Source organism: Misgurnus anguillicaudatus, chromosome 11, assembly GCF_027580225.2.
Source record: "Misgurnus anguillicaudatus chromosome 11, ASM2758022v2, whole genome shotgun sequence".
Taxonomy (NCBI): Eukaryota; Metazoa; Chordata; class Actinopteri; order Cypriniformes; family Cobitidae; genus Misgurnus; species Misgurnus anguillicaudatus.
In genome coordinates, this window is record NC_073347.2 from 26454633 (window position 1) to 26478545 (window position 23913).

Here is a 23913-nt window from a genome sequence, read left to right on the forward strand (position 1 = left end):
AACACATCAACTCACTTTCACAAGCTCATTTTCTTACTCTCTTTTTGATCTTGTAGTTTTGATATCAAGAGTCGTAGAAAAAGCTATGACTGCAGCACCACAACGTTTCAGGCTACAAAACAACGTACAATACACCACTAATTAAACTGTGGTGTGAATGTAAGCCAACCTAAATACCATTAATAACTGAACAGATGATTAAAGGAACGCACTTGTTAGTTGGCAAATGTGCAAGCATCTGGATGCAATGCTTAGATGAAACGATAGAAACCATTCCCTTTAAAAGCAAAGCACTGAGAGCATATTTGTCTTTTTTTTCTTTTAAAAGTCAATTTTATTTAAAACATAACCTGAATTGTCACAACAGTTCAAATACTTTGTCAAATATCTTGAGTAGACATGTAAAATAGTTAATGGACATCATGGGGTGCGATTAAGTGCTATCACTTAAACCGTTTCCAGATGTGACGGTCAACCACGACTCATTTTAAAAAAGGAAAGATGAGATTGTTGTCTGATGTCTTTGCGAAACTCTTGATGGGTGAATTGAAAAGAACTCTTACATATCGCCCACAGGTTTTGAGTCTTGCATGGTTTAGATATGATGACTGAAAAAAGCTTGTTATTTATTACATGACTAATGTTTTAAACAACCGGTTTTCTGTTCCAGAATGCCTTTGTCACAGAAGCACAGCGCTAAAAGGCAAACAAGTCTTTAGCACTGTTATAGAAAGTTATAGTAGAAACAAAAGACAATTACTCCAGCCTCAAATGGCACAGCATTGAACAATATAAGGACTCTATAACAATACACTGAAAAGAGGGGAAAAAACAGCATGAAGAATGCATTTGTTTTCAGCTTTGACAGGCCAGTTGTTTGGTAGCTTAAAAACGCATGTAATGTGTCAACTTTACAGATTGAATTAAATGATTACATTTCAATTGCAAGGTGGTGAATGTACGGATGATGGATTCATTTAACAGAAATAAACAATCAATCTGTCAGCCTCTAGAACACAGCAGCCTGCTCGCATGTGTGTGAAAAATAGCCATATTTGTCTTAAATCATATCAGCTTTATGTCAGGATAGCAAAAACAACTAAATTCAGTGTTAACATTAAAAAGTATAAAAATAAAAACCAATGCATTTAGGCTAGAAGAGTCGAGTTCATCAATTGAATTATTTTTCTAAACCCGACCAAGAAGAAAATCACTCACATGACATCTTTAATATTTGTAATATCAAAGAAAAAATTTAGCTCCCATAGCAGTGCGTTTCTCCTGTGTAAAACAATAAAAAAATGTAGTTGAAAATCATGAATTCTCTCCATTCAATCTGCAATCATACATTTGTGCCCTAGTTGAGATAAAAGTCAATAAATTTGCTTCAATTATTATTTTATTTTTTTAAATGAAATCTGATGTTGAAACAATAGAGTCATCAATACTTGACTTCAGTCAAAATACATGAATGTGTTTATGTAAGCATATAGTCCCGAGATGAGTGTTTTCAATTTTACTGGCAGAGTTGGTTTACTTATGGCAATGAGTCCATCTGTTTATTACAAATACCATCAGGCTGTGCTTATTTACAAAATGCTCAGATATCATACATAGTGGTCTAGGATGTTATCTCTGTCCTTCTTCTAACATAAAAGTAGACAGTGAGATTTTCAAACGTATAAGCTTTATTGCCTTTTCATCTTTTGATATGTTCTTGAGTAATTAATTATTGTTTTAAGACTATTATGGCCAAAAATGCACTTTATTAGTACTGGAAAATATGACAAATGTTTGACATGATTTAATAATTAAACACATTCCATCTGCATACCATATGTGTGCTATTACAGCAGACATTTTAGTACACTGCACTGAATTCTCAAGTTTAGTGCAACAATAAATAGCGGCACGGAAACAACTAATACAAATGAATACTAGATATCTTTGCAATGCTCAGACATGTTTATGTTTATTTGTGTATTTATGTGTATCCTATTGTTAACAGTGAAGAACAACCTTTTATCATGTTCTGCTGTAGCCTACTGCAGGTTCATTGATTACATTTCTGTTAAAATGACTACACTGTACTATATTATATGATGCTATTATACTATATTATACAGTACTTTACTGTGACCCTTTTAAGTGTCCTGTCAGTAGTTGTACTCAGCTCAAGTGAGATGACATTTCTGCTGCATTTCTGTCTGCAAACATTACATTAAACGCAACGCACGAGTGTGCCGCTGGGGGCCGCTGTTTTGCGTCACACAGTCACGTGTGTCACTGAACCAGGAAGTGTTTTGGTGTGACGCGAGCACATGCGCCGCTCATCATCACATCACAATCATGCAATAGATAGTCATCTAACTTCACATTTCATTGCAATCTGTTTATTTGTGTTATTAGTGGAGATGTTAAGCCATGCATATGATCGTGGAGATGTGCGATCTTTTGTCGTCATGCATCTAAACTTTTTACCCGAGTGAGTTTTAAAGTCTTTACTCTTTCATTCTGTTTCATTTGTAGCAGTCAGATCTAAGAAAACATCTCATGGTTCATTTAATCTTAAATGATTTAAACTACTCTTTTTACTACTACACTAATTATTAGTTTGAGAGCATGCAGTAAGAGGTTATTACGTTTATTAGATTATTATGTTTCAACTTTGCTTGTTGCTGCTCTGATAATTTCATTACAATGTAGATGTTGGCGTTTTTTATAAACGGCGCTAAAATAAAATACAAATTCTTTAACGTGAAAAAAACACTAGTATACTTTAGTATTTACTATAGTACACTGTGCTAAATAGTAGTAATTTAGTATTAGTAATTCACTACATTGTGAATTGTAATGTACTGTAGTATATTATAGTAATTACTACAGTTTGTTAGTTTATACAACAGTATTATGTGTCATTAACTACATTGAATTGCTAAGCTGTGGTAAATAAAGTAGTATACATTAATATTTACTATGGTAACTTAGGTTATAAACAGTATCTAGGAATTCACCACGGCATTCTGTAGTGAATAATAAAGTATACTGTATTTTATTGTTTGGGCTGTAATCTGCAAAGATTTTAATTGTCAAAATTACTATTATTTAGTTGTATATGTGACTGAACATTTTCACAGTTAAGTAGCTCTCTTTCTCTTTCTCTTTCTCTCTTTCTCAGGACTTTGAGAAGTATGTTTGAGTTGTAAGTGAATGATGGGTGAAAATGCAAGTTATACTGAATACGGGTCATGGAGAAACTAGAAAACTCGGAAGATTGCAGGGAGACTGCGTCTCCACTGAACAATTCAGGGTCTATAATGAACAGCACCATGCCCCATTGTGATGGGAAAGCCATGGGGTTTGTGCTGGTACATGCAGGTGAATCTGTGTCCCTTGTAATTTGTCTACTTAATGTTACCATAAGGCATTTGAGAGTTTGTAACCCAAATCAATGATATTATGGGCTTACGTTTGCATAATATATGCCTTATAAAGGTCCCGTTCTTTCTGTGTTTTTGAAGCTTTGATTGTGTAATATAACATGTGTTCATGTTTATGTGTAAAAAAACGTGTTATTTTTACTTATCTGTATACCGCTGTTTTTACTGTCCTAAAAACGGGCTGATGTCTTCCTTGTTCTATGAAGTCCCTCCTTCAGAAATACGTAACAAGTTCTGATTGTGTGGGTGATTCTCACGAAAACTTGGTTTTAAAAATGTCAAGCATGAAAAATGTAAAAATTGCTTAAATTTACTTTTTTTCCCACCAGACATTGAAAAACAAAGTCTGGAGTAAATGGGAACATTAATTTAAAAACTTTTACTTATCATTTAACACTTTTTGTAACATAATTTAAAAAATTAGTCCTAAAAAATCTTATTACTGCAACAGTCAGAAAACATCAACACTGACATATTTTCAAAATGACATGACAAACCTGAAAGAACATAATTTGGAGATTCTGCACATGCATTTAAAATCAAAGTATTATGCTTCTATTAATTAAATTAACATTTAATAAGCATCTGTTGCGGTAATGATAATCAAAATGTCGTGTAAGCATTCTGACAAAACAATATTTCAAATTAACTGTAAAAAATTATCTTACCTGGTAGCCATCTTGAAGTAACTGGTTCATGTGCTTGGTCACTCAAAATCAAACTTTATTAAAATTCTGTATGTGTGCTTAAACTGTTCTCAAAAAGTGTTGCGGAGGATGAGAACATCAGGCATGGACACATCATTTTGCTAATTTTTCTTCATTATTATTATACATGAATATTCAGTAAATATTTTTTCTGTCATCTAAAGTAGTCTAGCAAAACATCCATTTATTTTTTTCCTAATATTTTTGTGTTAATTTGATTAAATTACAACATAACGCATGTTCAAACACAGCCGGACACATTGCGGTAATGAGAATTTCAGCAGAAAATGAGATAAAATTTACAATGATAAATTCTTATGTTGAAATCACACATTGTGCAAGGTAGAACACAGTATTGTGCTAATTCTGATGCTTTTTAATGTTACTATATTACACATTTTAAAGCTAAAATCATTAGTGCCGTGGTGTTTCAATGGTTTCGTGAGAATCACCCGTGTAGTTTGTTTAGTGTGTTGTGATTCGATAGCAGCTTAGCTTGCCGTTAGCTTAGCTGGCGACTGACATATTCCTGTGGATACTGTTTTACTGATGTCATTAAAGCAGGAAGTAGAGGGCTGTAGTCCAAACCGCCCGTTCGCTGTAGGCTTTGAAAGGTGAAATTCTGTTAAAGAAAATATATTGCCTGGCAGTGAACTATGAGCTTAATAATTTTACATGTATTATTTATGCTATTATAGCAACATTACACACTAACTATTTAGCACCAAAAGTGGTTCTTTGCTCGTAATCATAGAAGAACCGTTTTTAGTGCCATATAGCACCGGTGAAGTACCAGTGAAGCACCTGTGTAGAACCATATAGTGCTATGTAGAACCATATTTGGTGCTATAGTGGTTCTATATGGCCCCTATATGGTTCTACACAGGTGCTTCACCGGTGCTATATGGCACTAAAAACGGTTCTTCTATGATTACGATCCAAAGCAACAGTTTTGGTTCTATATAGCACCGTTTGTTTTTTTAGAGTGTAGGGTTTAAAAAATGGGATCAGAAAGAACATGACCTTTAAAATGGATTGTGTCATTGTTTACTCACCCTTATTTAATATTACACATATTACAAATCATTAGCACTAATAAAGTGTAAACCTTGTCATGCACTGTAAGTCACTTTGGACAAAGTGTCTGCCAAATTGATAAATGTTAATGTTATTTTCTTATTTAAAATAAAACTTTTTCTTTGCAATTTCTGCAGATAAAATGATGGAAACTATATGCTGCTAAAGAGAGCTGCATTTGCCTTATTTTTTGTGATTTTGGTCTCCTCAGGGGCAGGCTATCATTCTGAATCCAAAGCCAAGGAATACAAACATGTGTGCAAGAGAGCTTGCCAGAGAGTGAGTTGCATGTGATTCTTCATTTAAAACTTGATACCTTAAAAGTACTTTTACATTTCTGCTTCGACCTATAACCTATGGCTAGCTCTGCCTGGGGTCATGTCGACAAAACGTCATTTCAGTAATACTTACATCTGCCGATGTACTACTAAGGCTTGTGTATCGTTTTGACAATGCTTCTTTTTACACCACCGTTTTTCAATATTTTACTATGAACTTACCTCAACTTAGACGAATTAATACATACCTATCTTTTTTCTTTACACTTATGCTGCGTCATAAACCGCCTACTTCCATACTATATAGTAGGCAAAAAGCAGTAGGCAAGGCGAGTAGTATGTCCGAATACATAGTATTCCAAAAACAGTATGAGAAAAGTGCTCGGATGACCAACTACTTTCAGTTAGATTTTGCAACGTGCATACTTTGGACACTTCACTATCCCATGATGCCCCGGGAGTGGGCGATGCGACTGTTTTCACCCTGGTATGACATGACGTGATGACAACGTATGTCACGTGATGTATCAACATGGCGGATGTAGTATGTCCGAATCGCATTCATACTACCAGGATTCATACTATACAGTACCTACTGTTTTAACGGTCAGTAAGTACATCTCATTCAGTATGTACTGTACAGTATGCGGTTTCGGATGCAGCCTTAATCTTTGTACAGTGTGTTGTGAATGTGTTAGCATTTAGCCTAGCCCCATTTATTCCTTAGGATCCAAACAGGGATGATAAAAAATGAGAACTATATTATACGGCGGAAGAGCTCTTAGTTTGCATACTTTCGCCTAGGGTGCAGTAATATTGAGGGATGTTTGAGCGAGAGGGGGAGTAGTCAGGAGTGACGATGTTACTGCGCGCTGAGGTCAAAGTTTTTTTTTTTTTGCTGAGGTCAAAGTGCTGCAAACGAAGTGATCTTTCGCCATATAATATAGTTCTCTTTTTTTAATTCACCACGTTTTATTTTGTGCCACCATACTTACTTGTGTAACTACTCATGTAACAGTCTTTACATAAGAAAAACATGGAAGTGTTTGGTGGCTTCTAAATTCATCCCTGTTTGGATCTTAAGGAATGAATGGGGCTAGGCTAAATGCTAACACATTTACGACACGCTGTACAAAGATTATGTGCACATATTAAAAAAGGACAGGTATGTATTCATTTGTCTAAGTTGAGGTAAGAACATACTAAAATATTGAAAAACGGTGGTGTTTTCCTTTATATATATTTTTTAAATATATTAGGCAGGGCTTCTTAAGCAGTGTGTGTTTTTACAAAATCTAAGCCACAGCAGTGAAGAAGATTTTTGCAGAAAGCAGGGTTGCACAGAAGAGCAAGTGTATGTGCAGTGCTTTTGTGTGTCTGAAGTGCCGTGTAAAGGCTGAAAATAAGAGATCAAGCTCTAGTGAAACACCTGTGCCAGGGAATTTGAGTTATGTGTTGATAACCTGACACCGGCAGCAGCCTAAGCGACTGCCTGGCTTAATATAACGTTCCACAGTCGCTGCATAAAGCTTGTCAAGCTGAGAGCATGAATCAGCTTCATTCTTAGCTGTTTGTATTGAATTATCACTTTTTGTGGTTTGTCAATATAATTTCAACGTGCTCTTTTCTGCTTTAAAATGCTTCCTGTAATAAGTCAGAGAATTCTCACATTCAGGGCACAACAAGTTGGTTTTAGGCTTTGGCACATGTGACGTTTCTGTCATCAGTTGTGATTTAATGTGTTTCAGGCGGTGGACCAGCTCAGAGCTGGAGGATTGGCTCTGGAGGCCGTGACAGCAGCTCTTATAGAGCTTGAGGTAATGGCTGATCACTTTTTTTGTTTGTTTTTTTTAGTTAATTCTTACTGAATAGAGACCACTGCATTATTTCACCCTGTATACAATTTTGTGGACATCCTGGTAGTCCGGGTCAAAATGCCAGAATTCTTGTGTCCAACTGTTTAAACAAACAGCAGACTTTTTAAAAAAGCATTTGCACTTTGCAGTGTCAACCGACAAAACATTTCCTCTTTGGTGGTCTCTTAATTTTAAATGGACATAAAAAGAAATACAAGTTCACACATCACTCTTCCTGCTTTCAAACTCTTTACACTGCTGTACTACGTATGCTTACAAAGTATACTGCAAGGGCCCATATTGTGCAAAATACAATTTTATAAGTTGTTTGGACCTAATTGTGGTTGTGTTCACACACTGCCAGCACACTATACAATGAAACAAATCCACCCACTCTTCCTATTTTCATCCCCATTAAACCAAAGCAGTCTCATTAGACATGCTGTTTTGATTCTCTTGTTAATGTGATGTCACACAAACAAAGCCTCACCTATGGCCACTGACTGACTTGTTAACTTAACCCAAAAGCTTTAATAAATGTGTTTGTTAGCACGTTTTTAGTGCTAATGCGATACTATTGTCTGTAATCAGATCAGATCTGTTTTTTACCGAAAACTGTATCTCATTTGCATTTAGAGGTACACGCATGAAAACGGCACTTTTTGTTCCTGTCCAAAAAGGGGCATTTTGGAAATGCTATGACAAATGATCTATGGGGTATTTTGAGCTGAAACTTCACAGGCACATTCTAGTCACACCTGAGATTTATATTACATCTTGTAAAAATGGGCATAATGTTGGGCCTTTAACACAGTGTTAATTTGAAAGCCAATCCCAGTGTTTAGTTTCAGAATTAAGCTTATGTGATTTTGTTAGATTTTCTATGGTGGTCTAATTCCTAAAAGAGCTCCCGAAAACTTTACGGTTAATATTCACTGACAGGACTCTCCATTCACAAATGCGGGTACCGGTTCCAACCTGAACCTCTCGGGTGAGATCGAGTGTGATGCCAGCATCATGGATGGGAAGTCATTAAACTACGGAGCTGTTGGAGCTTTGAGCGGTGGGTTTCTGAGAAGGCTGGTTTTGGCTTTTGCCATTTTCATGATATGTATTTCATGATAGATATCATGTCTGAATATAGTGAAAAACAAATATATATATTTATGTTTGCCCTCTTTATTCTCATCAACAAAAAACTGTTTTTTTTTCTTCTTCCTGACATTAGCAAAAGCAAGCGAAATGTAGATTTTGGGCCAGACTTACTAAACATGATTAGCATGTTTAACATGATTAGCATGTTAACTCTTTCACCGCCAGCGTTTTTAAAAAAAGTTGCCAGCCAGCGCCAGCGTTTTTCATGATTTTCACAAAAGTTTAATGCCTTCCAGAAAATGTTCTTCTTCAAATATATAAACATACAATATACCAAATGAAAGAACAGACCTTCTGCTTTCAAAAAAAAAAAAAAAGTTTCATCCTACCTTTAGTAGTTCTTTTGTAATCAGCTTTTGAATACGGGTAGGTTTCTGCAAAAACACCACATTTTCAGCAAAAAGCAGAGATAATTCCATTTTTGTGACGGACTTTTCATAGAGATCCCATTCAGAGCGATCTTTAAAACAGACACGGACATGCAGCAGCTTGTCATAGAGCAATATTTCCGGTTTTAAAAAGTTGCGGAAGGGTGCCACCTGGTGGATAATAGCGGTATTGCGGAAAGACGGAAAATCTCGTCGTTGGCGGGGAAGCGTTTTCTCTTAATTGACGAGATATCTCGTCAATGGCGGGGAAAGAGTTAAAGAACACAGACGCAACATCTCATTAAGACATGCCTTTTTAGGCGTCAGATATTGGTGCAAATACCAGAAAAATGATGAATGCAAATAGTAGTATTCTTCTCCCATAAATTTTGCATCTGAAAGGGAAACTCCCACAAGTGCATGTGCAAATATAGTAAGTTGCAAAAAATTTGCATTTAAGTGATGTAATGTTTTTTTTCAGGAATCAAAAACCCGGTGCTGGTAGCTGGAAGGCTATTAAGTGAAGCTCAGAAAGGTAAACTTTCAGCTGGCAGGATCCCTCCATGGTGAGCTTCACTCTCTGTTATTCACCTCCCTTCAGTTAGCTCTTACTTACTGTCGGCCACATTCAAAATCTATGAATATCATTAGAATAACCTTTATGGGGCGGTTTCCCTGACAGGGCTTACATAAGTCCCAGACTAAAATGCATGTTTGAGCTGCTTTAATTTCAAAACGCCTTGCACTGACATATTTTAACATGTATATCAGTACCATTGTTTTGTCAAGACCGGTACCGTCCCTATATATAAGAATAACATATTGAGCATGTTTAAACGTGTCTCTTTCACTAAGTCATTCGAAATTGGCAGGTCAATGTGGTGAACTTTACATGCCGTTGGTCTGCTAGAGCAAGTGACTTTAAACATCTGCGTAAATAATCTGGATACTATCTGATTATATAAATAATTGCAAAAATACTACGAAAAGATACTCAATACAAAGAAAAGTGAAATTATTTCTGTAAAAAATTCAGGATTTTTTATTTTGAAGAGTTACTGTACAGTGTAATGTAACCTTGAAACATGTTTTATGAAATGTGGACATGTTTGTAAAGTGCTAAAATTGTAAATTTGGCCTTTGCTATTCCTTGTCAGTTTCTTGGTGGGCAGAGGAGCAGAACAATGGGCAATTAGCCACGGTATCCCAGCATGCCTAACAGAAAAGATGACAACTAGTGAGTATCAGACCACATAGACTTACCCAGAGACTGACTGCTGTATATGTTACTGCATGGGTAGATTTCATGAGTAGATTTGCCAAAAAAGCTCATTACAGGCATTTTTAAGTTGTCTAAATGGTTTTATTACATGGCTCGTGGGAATGCTTGATTTTGATTGTCTAGTTGCGACATTTGCAGCTTTGATTATTCACAAATATCACCTGCTTAATATTAATAACACACGGTAGCCTGGATGCTGCAAATAGTTTTGACAGATACAGTTTAATATTATACACAAATAAACTAGAAATATGTCTTTTAATAAAATATGACATTCTATTTACAAATGATTAAACCAAATAGTGTTTGTGACATTTGAACGTCTTATCTTAAAACCAAAAGTTTCATGTTTTCCTCATAAAAATGAGCTAATGCAATATTTCAAATCAATATTTAATGTTTCTTACCTTACTTATGAGGTAAGTAGCTGTGTAATAAGCGGAATAATGTCTGATACAAAACCTGATTGCACTGTTGGGGCTTATTTTTGTGAGAACAACCAGCTGACTATACATCATCCCTTACTTATTTAATTATTAAAAGTTATGTATATGTTTTCAATTCATACTGTGGAGTTTTTTTATGTGTGTGGCTTGTGTTTCTCATGCCAAATTCACGTAGCAATGAAAAATGAGGCAGGTCAGTCGTCATTGCTATTTTTAATGCAGATCTTAAATATGGATATTGCGTAGTGCTTTAGAAGGACAGCAAGAGGACAATGTTTGCATAATAATGTAAATTATCTCAAGGGTAAATAAGGTTTTTATAAGCTGTACGCTGGATCGCCATTTGTTTTGGCACACAGATGTGGAATCAATTTGGATGTGTGACAAAGGTTTAATCAGTTTAAGATATTTTCATTTTGCAATCTCAAGCCAGCAATTGTATTACTGAGGTAGGCCTAGTTAAATGTTTACTTGGCAGGATAGAGATAAATTACCACAGTTTTGATATTTCTTTTTTAAAACCCTAACAGTAAGTATTAAACTCCTACAATTAATTCAGCCCAAACCTCATATTCTATTCAAATCTTTTGTATTTAATTTAACCCTTGGGTTTGACCTGGATAGAATATTTAGCATTCAAAATGTAGATGACAGTGAAAATGCCATTGCAATAGTTGCATATTATGTTGTGATAGATAGTGTAATTTTAATGCGCTGTAAGTCTCTTCGGATAAACCGTCTGCCAAATACGTAAATTTAAATGATAGCTATTTTTATAGTCTTGACGTGGCATGTATCGATTAGTGTTTGGCAAGAATACATGTGCTTTCATTTGGTAGACTATTTCTAAGCCATTAACTTTGATATATATTATTTAGCTGTAATTACATTCCATTAAATTCATTGATTCATTTACTTTGATTAAAGGCGGGGTGCATGATCTCTGTAAGCCAATGTTGATATTTGAAAACATCAAAACAAACATGCCCCTACCCCAATAGAATCTGGACCTTCTTTTGAGGCAATGATGTGGGTTAGTAGACACGCCCCTTGCTGCTGATTGGCTGCAGGTGTGTTTTGGTACTTGGCGCGACTCCCATTTCCAAAGTGTTTTTCAAAAATCTTGCACCCCGCCTTTAAAAGATTTTCACATGAGTGGAGGCCAGCATTGGTAAATAATGGTTTTATGTTCTTTTAATAAAGGGGTTAACTCACCGTCTAAAAGATGAAGTTTGTGTGTGTGCTGTGTGTGAGTTTTCACTGTTGGAAATATTCTGTTGCCAAACGCATGACCTTACTATGTCCTATTTTTAAAAAATAAAGTGGAGGATTTCCACCACATTTTCACCAATAGACTGATTTATCATGAGAATCAAGGCTTCATCCTGCCAAAAACTCTCTTGCTGCATTATATAATTATGAAAAATACGACCAATAATAAGATCAGCAACAAGACCAAAGAAGCAAGGAGTCTATCTGCATTAGTGACTCATGACTCAAATGCTCATTTTTATCCGTTATGGACTGTCATGCCTTTATTCAACTTATTTCAGAGTTCAGTTTGTCAGCCTACAAAAGGAACAAGAGGAAGATGGAGCTGGCCGAGCAGGTTGAGACCAAGCGGAGGCGACAAACAAGTGGACGTGTAAGTGAACGTCTAAAAATGGGACCTTATTTGGTGCTTTAGTAATCCATACAGTCTTTTTACCAGTGTGTACAAGCGTGATGCGGTCACGGATTACTCTGTCCACACTGGACATGAAACACTATTACAACCAATCAGATCCTTTTCAAATGTTATGCATTTATAAAACACAATTTTGGTCCAATGTGAATTAAAGGATTAGTCCATTTAAAAAAAAAAAATCCAGATAATTTACTCACCACCATGTCATCCAAAATGTTGATGTCTTTCTTTTTTCAGTCTAGAAGAAATTATGTTTTTTGAGGAAAACATTCCAGGATTTTTCCCATTTTAATGGACTTTAATGGACCCCAACAATTAACAGTTTTAATGCAGTTTAACATTGCAATTTCAAAGGACTCTAAACAATCCCAAACGAGGCATAAGTTTATCTATCTTTTTGGCAAAAAAACACAACTTCTCATCTTCCTCAGGTTGTGTGATGCGCCAGCGCGACCTTACTTAATACGTCATCACGTCAAGAGGTCACGGATGACGTATGCGAAACTACGCCCCAGTGTTTACAAGTGTGGAGAAAGAGGACCGTTCCGACGTTGTTGTATGTCAAATGATACTAATTAATGTTTTTGTGTCAGTTTATTGTTTAAAATGGTCCGCAAATGTGCGTTTCATAAATGTAACATGTGACCTTTCGACGTCATTACGCAATTACGTGAGGTTGCGCTGGCACGTCACACAACCGGAGGAAGAAGAGAAGTTGTGGTTTAAAAGTGCATATTTTTTATTTGTCTTGCCAAAAATGACAATCGTTTCGCTAATAAGACCCTTATGCCTCATTTGAGATCGTTTAGAGTCCTCTGACACTGCAATTTTAAACTGCATTAAAACTGTTAAGTGTTGGGGTCCATTAAAGTCCATTAAAATGAGAAAAATCCTGGATTGTTTTCCTCAAAAAGCATAATTTCTTCTCGACTGAACAAAGAAAGACATCAACATTTTGAATGACATGGTGGTGAGTAAATTATCTGGATTTTCTTGTAAGAAAATGGACTAATCCTTTAATGGTGGGAGTGACTATCCAGAGCAATGGAGCAGATAAAGTCACTTTTCCATCGCGGTGCCAAACCGTTCTCATTCTCAACTCGTTCTTACAGGCCATACACACCTAACGCTAATTCATTCGAGTTATGCGAGAAGATTACATACATACAACATGAATGCAAAGACACGAATAGACAGGAACTTGTGCGGGCGATACGAATCACGCAAAATTGGGTGGCGCGATTGTTGTGAAAACGGGCTATTAGCCTCAAACGCATCTTCACGCAAGTAAAAAAATTAAACTCAAGTGAGAAATTCACATGACACGAATCCTAATGTTGCGTTTACACCAGCCGCGCATAGTTGGACGCTTGAACATTTGAGTTTACTCGCTTCATTTGCGCGTGAAATTCTAGTCATTTGAGACATTCACGTGGAAATCCGCGTCATGGGAGGGGCTTCTGTGACTCTGCTGAGACTCCGCTCGCTTCCTGTAATCACGTCACTACTACAACAAGGTCCTGATTGGTTAACGCGGCATGGAAATCCACCTAAGTTCAGATTTTTTAACTTGCGCGTTTCCCACGTGTACGGCGCCGCAGGATGCCTAATCGTCTTTGCATTGACTTAACATGTAAATCACCCGCGCTTGCCACCTCTACCGCGGCTGGTGTAAACACAGCATGAAAGTTTTGTGGAGTGAGAAAGGCGGTGCTTCGCGTTTGCTGTGTACGCAGCATTAGAACAGTTCAGCCCGAAGGTGGAAAAGCGCTAAAAGTGTTTTTACAAAGTTTTTACTTAAAAAATCTTTTATTGCTTGTTTATTACAACCCATTTAAGTAGGACACAGCGTGGAAGCAAATTTTTTGAGTCTATATAACGCACAGGATACATTTTATATTTGGCAGGGGCGTTCTCTAAAACTTTTTCTGAACTTTTTTCTATAAATGCGCCGTGATCTATACGTTTCCACCCTTAAATTGAGTTAGACACATTTAATTACACCTAAACACAGCACGGCAGAGGCATTCACTCTGACATTATTACTGGACTGATAACAGGATCTGCATCTGTTTAGTCCTCTAATCCAAAACCACCACATAGCCAGAGGAGGAAACCAGTGGCGTAATGACGACCTTCAGGAGAAACGTGGAGACCTTAATTACTCACGATCACAAGAAACACGCACATATACTTATACGCCGCTTATATGGCATTGCACATTATTGCACAGCTTTACAAAGGTGACACAGGAGCTTTTATGGTGAAATGTTAAGCATTAGCGGGCATATGTTTGCCAACTAGAAAATGTTTATTCGGTTTAGTTTAGCGACGTCATTGATTTTATGGGTCATTTATTTCTCAGTTCATTGCAACCAAAAATCACAGATTTGTGTGAGGTCACGATATGAGGCCTCATGAATGTTACAGGAGATTTAAAGCAATTGTTGACGCTACGCTGTGATTTGAGAGTGATTGCAGAGTTTTAACACCACCCTGCTGCCCGATTTCCCGCACCCACATCTTGAAGTTATTTCGTCAAATTCTTTCTCGTAATGTGCTTGAACATGTTGAATCTCTTCAACTTTTCTAGTAGATTTTGAAGGAAGCTATTTGAAAGGTACACATGGAATGCAGGTGTCGAGGAAAAATGGTTCGGTCAATGGGTCGTTCGTTGTGACGTTTGTGTGGTCCCGAAAAGTGGATAATTATCTGCAAATTAGTGTCGGAATATCCCAGGGAAAATTTGGGCGAAAAATTTTTTTGACAAGAAAGACAAATACGTCAGGGGCTGGCTCGGTTCGGTATACATGGTATTCACGTTTGGAGTTTGAAACTCGTATGGTTTGTTTTAAAGATAGCATCAGTTTAAAATAAATGATTGCTATTGGTTCTGTCTACATGAATGATCTTTGCCTGTAGGCTGCCACATGGTATTGCGTCCTTGTTCTTAAATGCAGTCCGGTTCAATGATCCCTTTGCTCCAAAGCTATGCATTAAATAGTAATTAAGATAACAACACGTCCCCCAGTCTCCTCTCAAGTGGCCTGTGGTTTGTTTGATTTTATAAGTGGCATATTTATTGTTTTACCAGGGATGAAATCCATTTGTATTGCTTGCCTGGAGGCCCTATGTTCCTTGGATCCAAACGCATTTAATGTGCTTGACAGAACTTTCTGTAACCTCTGTTATGTGGGCAGACTCGAGCAGAATTAACGTCTGGTGGAGTTTTTTTTTGCGTTACGGTTAAAACAATATAGTTCAAACTTTGAGTCGTGGGAATTCGTTGGTCAAAACGGCTCACAAACAAATATATTTTTCTGTATCCGACTAGAAAAAGGTTTCATATTCGCTCCATGAGCTGATTAAAGGTTTTAACCAATCTGTTTTCATCACAAACTAATTTTTAAGACACAAAGGTTATACAAACAGCTACCCATAGAAGAAAAATTGATGCTCCTTTTTGGAAAGGTCTTGCAAGCAGATGTTATATTTAATTTGTCAGATTTATAGCTGATGGAGATATCAATTATTTTAACGTCCGGTTTTTCTCTGATGTTTTCGAAAGTTAATTTATCTAACAATCAATCGACGTCTGAAGATCCAAGCTCCTTTAATGACTCTCTGTTCATGGGAAGATTGAATTATAAATTAAAATCAACACATTCCCTGCCACAATTCCCCAGGAAAGGCGAATCCATCAAGTGTCTCAGTGCTTCTTTCAGTTCACAGAGACTCGCCAAAGTACACAGTAATCAGCCAATAAAAACAATCCTTTAAAATGACCACTTTACTCATTATAAATGAGATGCTAATAGATAATGGACCACAATTAGGCTTTATTTGCACAAGTAAGATAGCGAAGTATTATTCATTTCTCAGGTTTGGTTGTGGTAACCAGCTGGGTCTTGAAGCGACTGCATGATCAAAAAAAAAAAAAAAACTAGTGTCTCTGTTTCACATGAGTTCTGGAAACATGCCTTTTTGATGTTGCCAAAACCTCTTTGTTCATATTTTTTGGCACACGGTTAAGCATGAAAATACATTGACACTTTAAAAGAGTACATTTATTTTTGATTCCACTGCGTAAATGAAGTCAGGATGTTAAACTGAAAACTCAAAGTGCTGTTTAATATCTTTGTGTGCAATAGGAAATTGTAATTGAACAGCAATTTTGTGTTCAGGGGAAGGATTTTGGCTGCTTGGAGCCTGTAGGAGAGATCATGGTGGAAGGTGAGGAGAATCATTCAGCTTGTTTGGACACGGTAGGGGCGGTTGTGGTGGATCGGGAAGGAAATGTGGCAGCTGCTGTTTCCAGCGGAGGCCTGGCCATGAAACACCCGGGCCGGGTCGGACAGGTAACATTGGAAAGGCAACATCTGATCATCTGTGTTTGGGCTGCAGGCTGTTAAACATCACATATGTTAAAGAAATTAGCGTGGGAGATGTTCTCAACTAGTTTTGCTCCAAGTCTCATACTTTCCATTGAACATCAAGTGGTGACCGAGCCCACTACCAAAACTATATTATTTAAACTATACATTATTTCAAATTAATAAAATTTTAATTCAAATTTATGATTTACTTTGAATATTTTGCTACAATTTATAATAAAATATTCAGTAACACTTTACTTGAAGCTGTGTGCATAAGACATGACACCTTCATAATCATGACATGACATGTGTCATGAACATGAAGGAGATTTTATGCACATTTGTGACGGCTGTCATGGGGTGTCATTTGTTCAGTTGTGTAATTTTTAATGCAAAGATGACATTGTTTGAGATGTCTTTGTTATGCCAACTTGACATAAACCAATACATTTTGACTTGTTATAAATCTGTCACAGACATGACATAGCAGAATAATTATCAAACTTAAGAATCTACCTAGCTTTATGGGTTAACATTACATTAAACTGTCATTTAAATAGCATTAAGTGTTAATACTGTCCAATAGTTTTATAACAACATCATGAATATTTTTCTTGACCTCAACTACAGTGGTACAAATTAAACTTGTAAATAAAATGTCAGTAAGTGTTAATATTATGGCAAATAATTTGAAATACATTAACAAAATGCAACAGACACGTCAAATGATTATACTTAACTTTATGTATGTGCACTAGGGCTGTCAATAGATTAAAAAAATTAATCTAGATTAATCGCATGATTTCATGAGTTAACTGCGATTAATCGCAAATTAATCGCACATTTTCATCCATTCTAAATTTACCCTAATTTAACACTTTTCAGGTTTTTAATATTCTAATCATATATACATATATAGATGCTTTATGCAAATGTATGTTAACAACAGCCTGTTTACATTTTAACAGAATCACCAGCCATTGTTCTGTATATGAATTTTCCTTTCAGAAGATTTTTCTTTCTCCATTTTTGTTTGCTGCTGCATCATTTGTGACCTGTGCTGGCAAGTTGAGTCAGAATTAGCAAATTTAAAAAAAATAGTTGTTCATATTTTGACATTCTCTATTAAAACATAGAACAATGCATGATTTGTTGAAATATAACAAAATATGACAGAACTACACGTGTTTGAAGTTGAAAGAGTCAAATTACCACAAAAATTTCCACATCCATACATTATATTACCACATTAATACCTTAAAATCACTGGTAAAACTAATAGATTTAGCACACACAAAGCAAAAACATCATCAATGTATGTTCAACTTTTTTCCTTTTGTTTGATTGACATTGAGACAGACTGCTTAAAATCTAAGTGGTCTAATATAATGTTACACATCAGATAGTTTTACCCAACAGTTAACCAAACATTTACTTAAAACATAACAGATTATAGAGCCTACCTGCGTGAATTCTTATCAAAACAGATATTTAAAACTGTAATTTTGTGTAGATGTCTATATATCTGGGTCGCGCACTCGCGCGTCTGCGTGCACGCGCTTCAGATATCAGTCAGTCAGCGTGAGGGGATCGCTTTTGAGTCTTGTCGCTCTTAATAACTCTTTAACATTAATCAGGTACCGAACTTTATCTCTCTTAATGACTCTTTTAACATCAAGCAAGTCCTGCAGTCTATTTTCTAAGTCATGCATAAAAGCGAAACCAAAATGAATTGAGACGCATTTTTGTATTAGATTAAGCATTAGGAGGACGGTAACGTTACACCTCTCAGACGTATAAATTAAGATGATATCAGATGTCCAACGAGCATTTAGAGCATTGGATTTGGTAGACTATTTGCTTAATGTTCTTATTTCTATGAAAACCTTTTACTCATTTAGAGAGAGTCACATTTGTCTGCGTCTCTGTTCATTCAACTATGGGCTGGACCAAGGGTCAAACAGAAATTGCGCGTTGCGTTAATCTCCGTTAAAAAAATTAGTGGCGTTAAAATGAATTTGCGTTAACGCGTTATTAACGCGTTAATTTTGACAGCCCTAATGTGCACAAATACACACAGAGGGTTCTGACATTTTTTGACATAGAAGAAAAAACGAACAAAACCATTTAATTAATAATTCATTTAAATAATTCACTTAATGTAATGAACTGTTTTCCAGTGATACACTGCATGGCTTAACCCATTAATGTATTGCTTTCATTTAATTTTAGGTGAATCGGTCTCAAAATGCAATAAAATATAATTTTATCGATTTAAATTATTATTATCATTATTGGATGATTGATTTTATTTCACCTGGAGGAAACTTAAAAAAAAACATTATGAACATTATGAATATTCATGACGTTGTTATAAAACTATTTGATATAGTTTTTACACTTAATGACATTTTAATGACAAATTCAATTTGTATCACTGTTAAAAAGTGGTCAGTTATGTTGTCTTGGTAATGTCAAGTTGTCATGACAAGTTGTGATGTATAGGTTAATGTCAATTTGCCATAACAAAGACTTCTCTTTCCATTAAAAATGACATAATTAAACGAATGGCACTTCATGTCAGTTGTCATAAACGTGCATAAAATCTCCTCCATGTCCATGGCACGTGTCATGTCATGATCATGAAGGTGTCACGTCAGTCCCATGAACAACCCTTCAAGTAAAGTGTTATCAAATATTCAAATAAATAATACATCCAAATAAAAAATGTATTCAGAAATTCATGAATTAGTAAATGTTGTTTTAATCTGAAATATTTTATCTTTGTCTCAGGCTGCTCATTATGGGTGTGGCTGCTGGGCTGAAAACGCCCGTGATGTCAGTCTTTACTCTACAGCTGTGAGTACCTCAGGTATTAAAAACACGAGTCATATTAGACATTGCTGTGTGTTTCATTACAACATTTGAAGGGTGAATTAGTGGGGCAGAAATTATGCCAATAGTATTAAAGGAACACGCCCACATTTTGGGAATTTAGCTTATTCATCGTATCTCCCAGAGTTAGATAAGTTCATACATACCTTTTTCATCCCTGTGCGTGACGTAACTCTGTCTGACGCACCCCTGCTAGCTTAGCTTAGCACAAAGACTGGAAGTGAATGGCTCCAGCTAACATACTGCTCCCAATAAGTGACAAAATAACTCGAACATTATCCTATTCATATGATGTGATAGTCACACCGTGTATAAATTGAGACACAGCCATCGTTTAATCGTATATATACAGGGAACTATGTTCTCAGAAGACGAAGCATTGATACTTGGGCGGAGTGATTTGCTCGCAACACCTGAGAAACCCAGTGGTGAGGTGCAGAGAGTTCGCTCAGAGTCACGACGCCCATGTAGCAGTGCTTCGTCTTCTGAGAATATAGTTCCCTGTATGTATACTGTTAAAAGATGGCTGTGTCTCTTATGACCCTGTTATTTATACATGATGTGACTATACAAATCAAAACATATAAATAGGAAAATGTTGGCATTATTTTGTCACTTATAGGGAGCAGTATGCTAGTTGGAGCCATTTAATTCCTGTCTTTGTGCTAAGCTAACGGGGGGGAATCAGACAGAGTTACGGCATGCAAGGAGTTGAAAAAGGTATGTATGGACTTATCTAACTCTGGGGGATACGGTGAATAAGCTAAATTCCCAAAATGTGTCCGTGTTCCTTAAAGAATCAGATTATACCGGTTCAGTTCAGATACCGGCTTAAAGGGTTAGTTCACCCAAAAATTGAAATTCTATCATCATTTACTCACTCTCATGTTGGTACAAACCTGTATACATTTCTTTGTGCTGATGACCACATAGGGAGATATTTTGAGGAATGTTTAAAACCAAACCGATCATGAGCCCCATTGACTTCCATAGTTGTAAAAAATAATACTATGACAGTGAATGGGCTCATGATCGGTTTGGTTTCAAACATTCTTCAAAATACTTATTTATACAGATTTGTAACAACATGAGAGTGAGTAAATGATGACAGTATTTACATTTTGAGTGAACTATCCCTTTAATGCCTTTTTTATTTACTCACCAAAGCTAATTTTAGCTTGCATTGTTTGCTGAATGTTAATAGTTTGATCCTAGTTGTAGACCACTAACCAGTGAAGCATCATTATCTTTGACTACAACATCTTAATGTCATTTTACCAGATATCAAAAGCAAAATAAGTTTTTTTTCTTTGCCTAATATTGCCTTTTCATTTCATTCTGTCACATAAATAAAAGCTTTTCTTTTTTAATCTTGTGACTTATGTAGGTCAGTAAATCTCAGACATAATTCACTGTCACTTGTGGGCAAAGAGGATGTCTGGAAAATAGTAATGATAAAAGACAGTTGGTTATTTCTGGCTAGACAAAGAGGAGGATTACAATTGGGTATAAATGAATGGTTTATAAGCTATTCTCTACATGTCAATCCTAAAGAAAAGAAATAGTCTGGAGGAATCTGCCCCTTGTAAGCTTTTTGGAAATGTATATACTTTGAAGCAGATGACTAGATTCAGACAAATAGGATTCAATTTCTTTCATTAATTTCTTTTCCAACAACTGGAGCAAATGATGTCTGGGGTCATAAATGTGCACTTGCTCATAACCACGACATGGTGTGAAGCACTTTTCAGGCAACTGCACCTGTAACTTCATAATAATATTTCACAAGACACCGACGTTGCTTTAACTACCAGACACCTTGTAAAAAACTCAGCTTTGCTTTGATTGGTCGAACTGTAGCCTCTGTTACTTTATTTCCTCGTGCTGTAATCACTTACACAACTTCCAGAGAAAGTTTGACTAAGATGAAGGCCACATTTTTTCCTCTTCAGCCTTTGTGTCACATACATGCACATGGCCTCAATGGCCCTGCGGCACACTAGTGCGAAAGCACCTTTGGCCCGGCCCGATCCTCGAAGGGAGCGCACACCTGGCCCGTCGGATAGAGACTGTGGTTCATTCACACTTGGCATGTTGCACAGGGGTGCCGCATGTATGACTTCCTCTAGTAAAACAAAATCACACGAAAGTTGCTTTTGTTGTTGACCACACTTGCTTTTTGAAAGAAATTCTTGCTTTATTTTTAACACATTGCATTAGAAATCCACATTTTGTAATCTGCATATAATTTAGCCAACTATTAATTTATTTTTATCTTTATATAACATCATGTGAGAAGTAAAAAATAATAATATTTATACAAATTGGCTGTCATTTCCTTGCAAAACATCATTTTTGGCTTTCGATCGTAGTAGACACTTTTGACAGGTTTCGTGAGATTCACTTCATTGATCGGTGCAACAGCTCTGAAATATTACGAGCGATGTTTTACATGTGTGCTCCCTGTTGACATTTTACTTTATAATCACAGAACTCATATGCAACAGGCACGAAACTCGCGTCGTGTTGTGTGCTGCTTTGTTTTTGATCGTCCGCCATTCCAAAAACAAAAGCAGAATCACACATTTTATCACCTTCTCCCCTCATGGCCATTTCAGCATGTGTTTCTCTTTCATCTTACTCAAAATTGAAAGCGCATGACTGTGAGGACGGCCCGTTCGAATGTGCGCTCCAGTGGTGCACCTGCTTTTCATTTCCCAACTTAAAAGGCGTTCCTATCAAAAGAGAGAGAAAAACAATCATTCTGGCTTCATACTGACATGCAGAACCCGCGTTCTTCCTCCACTTGTGCCCAGGTCAACCCTGTCGCCGTTTGCTGCGGTTTTGCTAAAGGCCGAATGGCTAGCCGGTGTTGTTTCCTTTCGTGGCCTTTTTATGCCGTCTCTGTTATGTTTTATTTACTTTTTTGTTGCACTATGATGGCACTTGTTTGCTTGTTAAATGAACTGTTAACTAGCAGTAATGTTGCCAATAACATCCATTTCTCTCAGGAGAACGGTAGGGTTTACGGTAACCTGAAAATGGCAAGCCAACGGTGGAGCCAGTCGTTTGTTCGCTCTTTTGTTTGATGCAAACAAAAAGAAAAGAAATTAGCATCTTAATGTCATGGCAACAAACCTGCACAGGGTTTTGTTGTAGTTACCTGATATTTTACGAGACCTACGTTTGTGTTTACAGAAACAACACAGCTATTTTCTTAAGACTTTATGGTTTTTGGGGTTGAGCAGCTGCCAGACTTTCTGTGTTTAAGGCATTTCTTAACACCCTCTCTCCCTGTCTCTCTCTCTCTCTCTCTCTCTCTCTCTCTCTCTCTCTCTCTCTCTCTTTTTCTCTCCTAAACTGGCTGCTGTTCACAATTGGCTTTAAAGACGAATGCTGCAACGGGCTGGGGCGGGTTGACAGTCAAAGATTAAGAATTTTTATCTTTACATTTCTGTAGTTCCCTCACACAGACCTGCTGGCTGTTTTTCTACAGCATTGCTGTTAAGATGTTTTTAATATCTTTTTTTTTAACGTTATGGTGATTATATAATTCAGTCCTTTGAAATAACATAACAGAACAGCCAAGTTCATAGTTTATATAAAAATAAGAACAAGCTTGACATCAACCTTCCATTTGAGAACATTTTTAATCCCTGCTTTTCTTTCTTTTGAAAACATCATAAACCATTAATCTCATTTTATTGTGTAAAGGAGATTGCAGGTTTGCACCTGTCTTTCAGGTAGATATCCAAAGGGATGTCAGGGTTTCCCACAGAAAATGTGTTAGTTAAGGTGGTAGGGTTTGCAGCCACACGGGGTGATGGACTATAGACTCTGTACATTTAACAATTATTTATTAAATACTAAATGTAAAATATAACTCATATTAACAATAAAGCAAAGCCATTTTATTACACCTGATAACAGTTCTGGCCTCTCGTAACTTCTTCTATTCTTATTTAATCCACAACATACACACATTCATACTTTATCTTATACTGTATGCTAGAAACATCTGTTGTTTCTATTTGCTTGACTGACAGTGACTGCAGCAATAGCTTTACATGGCAAATAATCTTTTTAAATTTTATTTTAAAATCAAAATGGCAAAATTCACCTAAAGTTCAAAAGTTTGCATCTCTGGGTTTGCTAATTATCTGTATTTAATTAATATAAGGACACATTTTCTGTAAAATAGCTTTGAACAATATGCATTCATGTTTAAAGAACTATACACATGCTCAAACATAATAAACATAAACTCCCGCCTTCGTTCATTTAATTGGTTGGAATGCTTCTCAGCTCTGTAATGTGATTGGCTGGAATTCCTGTTTGTCTTAAAG

General features: G+C 36.3%; 1 protein-coding gene across 1 annotated transcript in view; it reads left to right on the forward strand.

The window, feature by feature from the left end:
• The first annotated feature begins 2285 nt into the window (after nucleotides 1-2285).
• Nucleotides 2286-23913, forward strand: part of tasp1 (taspase, threonine aspartase, 1) — a 43271-nt gene continuing 21643 nt past the window's right edge. The window contains exons 1-10 of the mRNA XM_055170314.2: nucleotides 2286-2485; nucleotides 3179-3378; nucleotides 5436-5503; nucleotides 7251-7319; nucleotides 8301-8421; nucleotides 9363-9447; nucleotides 10039-10118; nucleotides 12163-12254; nucleotides 16481-16654; nucleotides 19466-19544. Coding sequence (XP_055026289.1) covers nucleotides 3249-3378; nucleotides 5436-5503; nucleotides 7251-7319; nucleotides 8301-8421; nucleotides 9363-9447; nucleotides 10039-10118; nucleotides 12163-12254; nucleotides 16481-16654; nucleotides 19466-19544 — 898 coding nt within the window. The 5' untranslated portion in view covers nucleotides 2286-2485; nucleotides 3179-3248. The remainder of the gene's footprint in view (nucleotides 2486-3178; nucleotides 3379-5435; nucleotides 5504-7250; nucleotides 7320-8300; nucleotides 8422-9362; nucleotides 9448-10038; nucleotides 10119-12162; nucleotides 12255-16480; nucleotides 16655-19465; nucleotides 19545-23913) is intronic.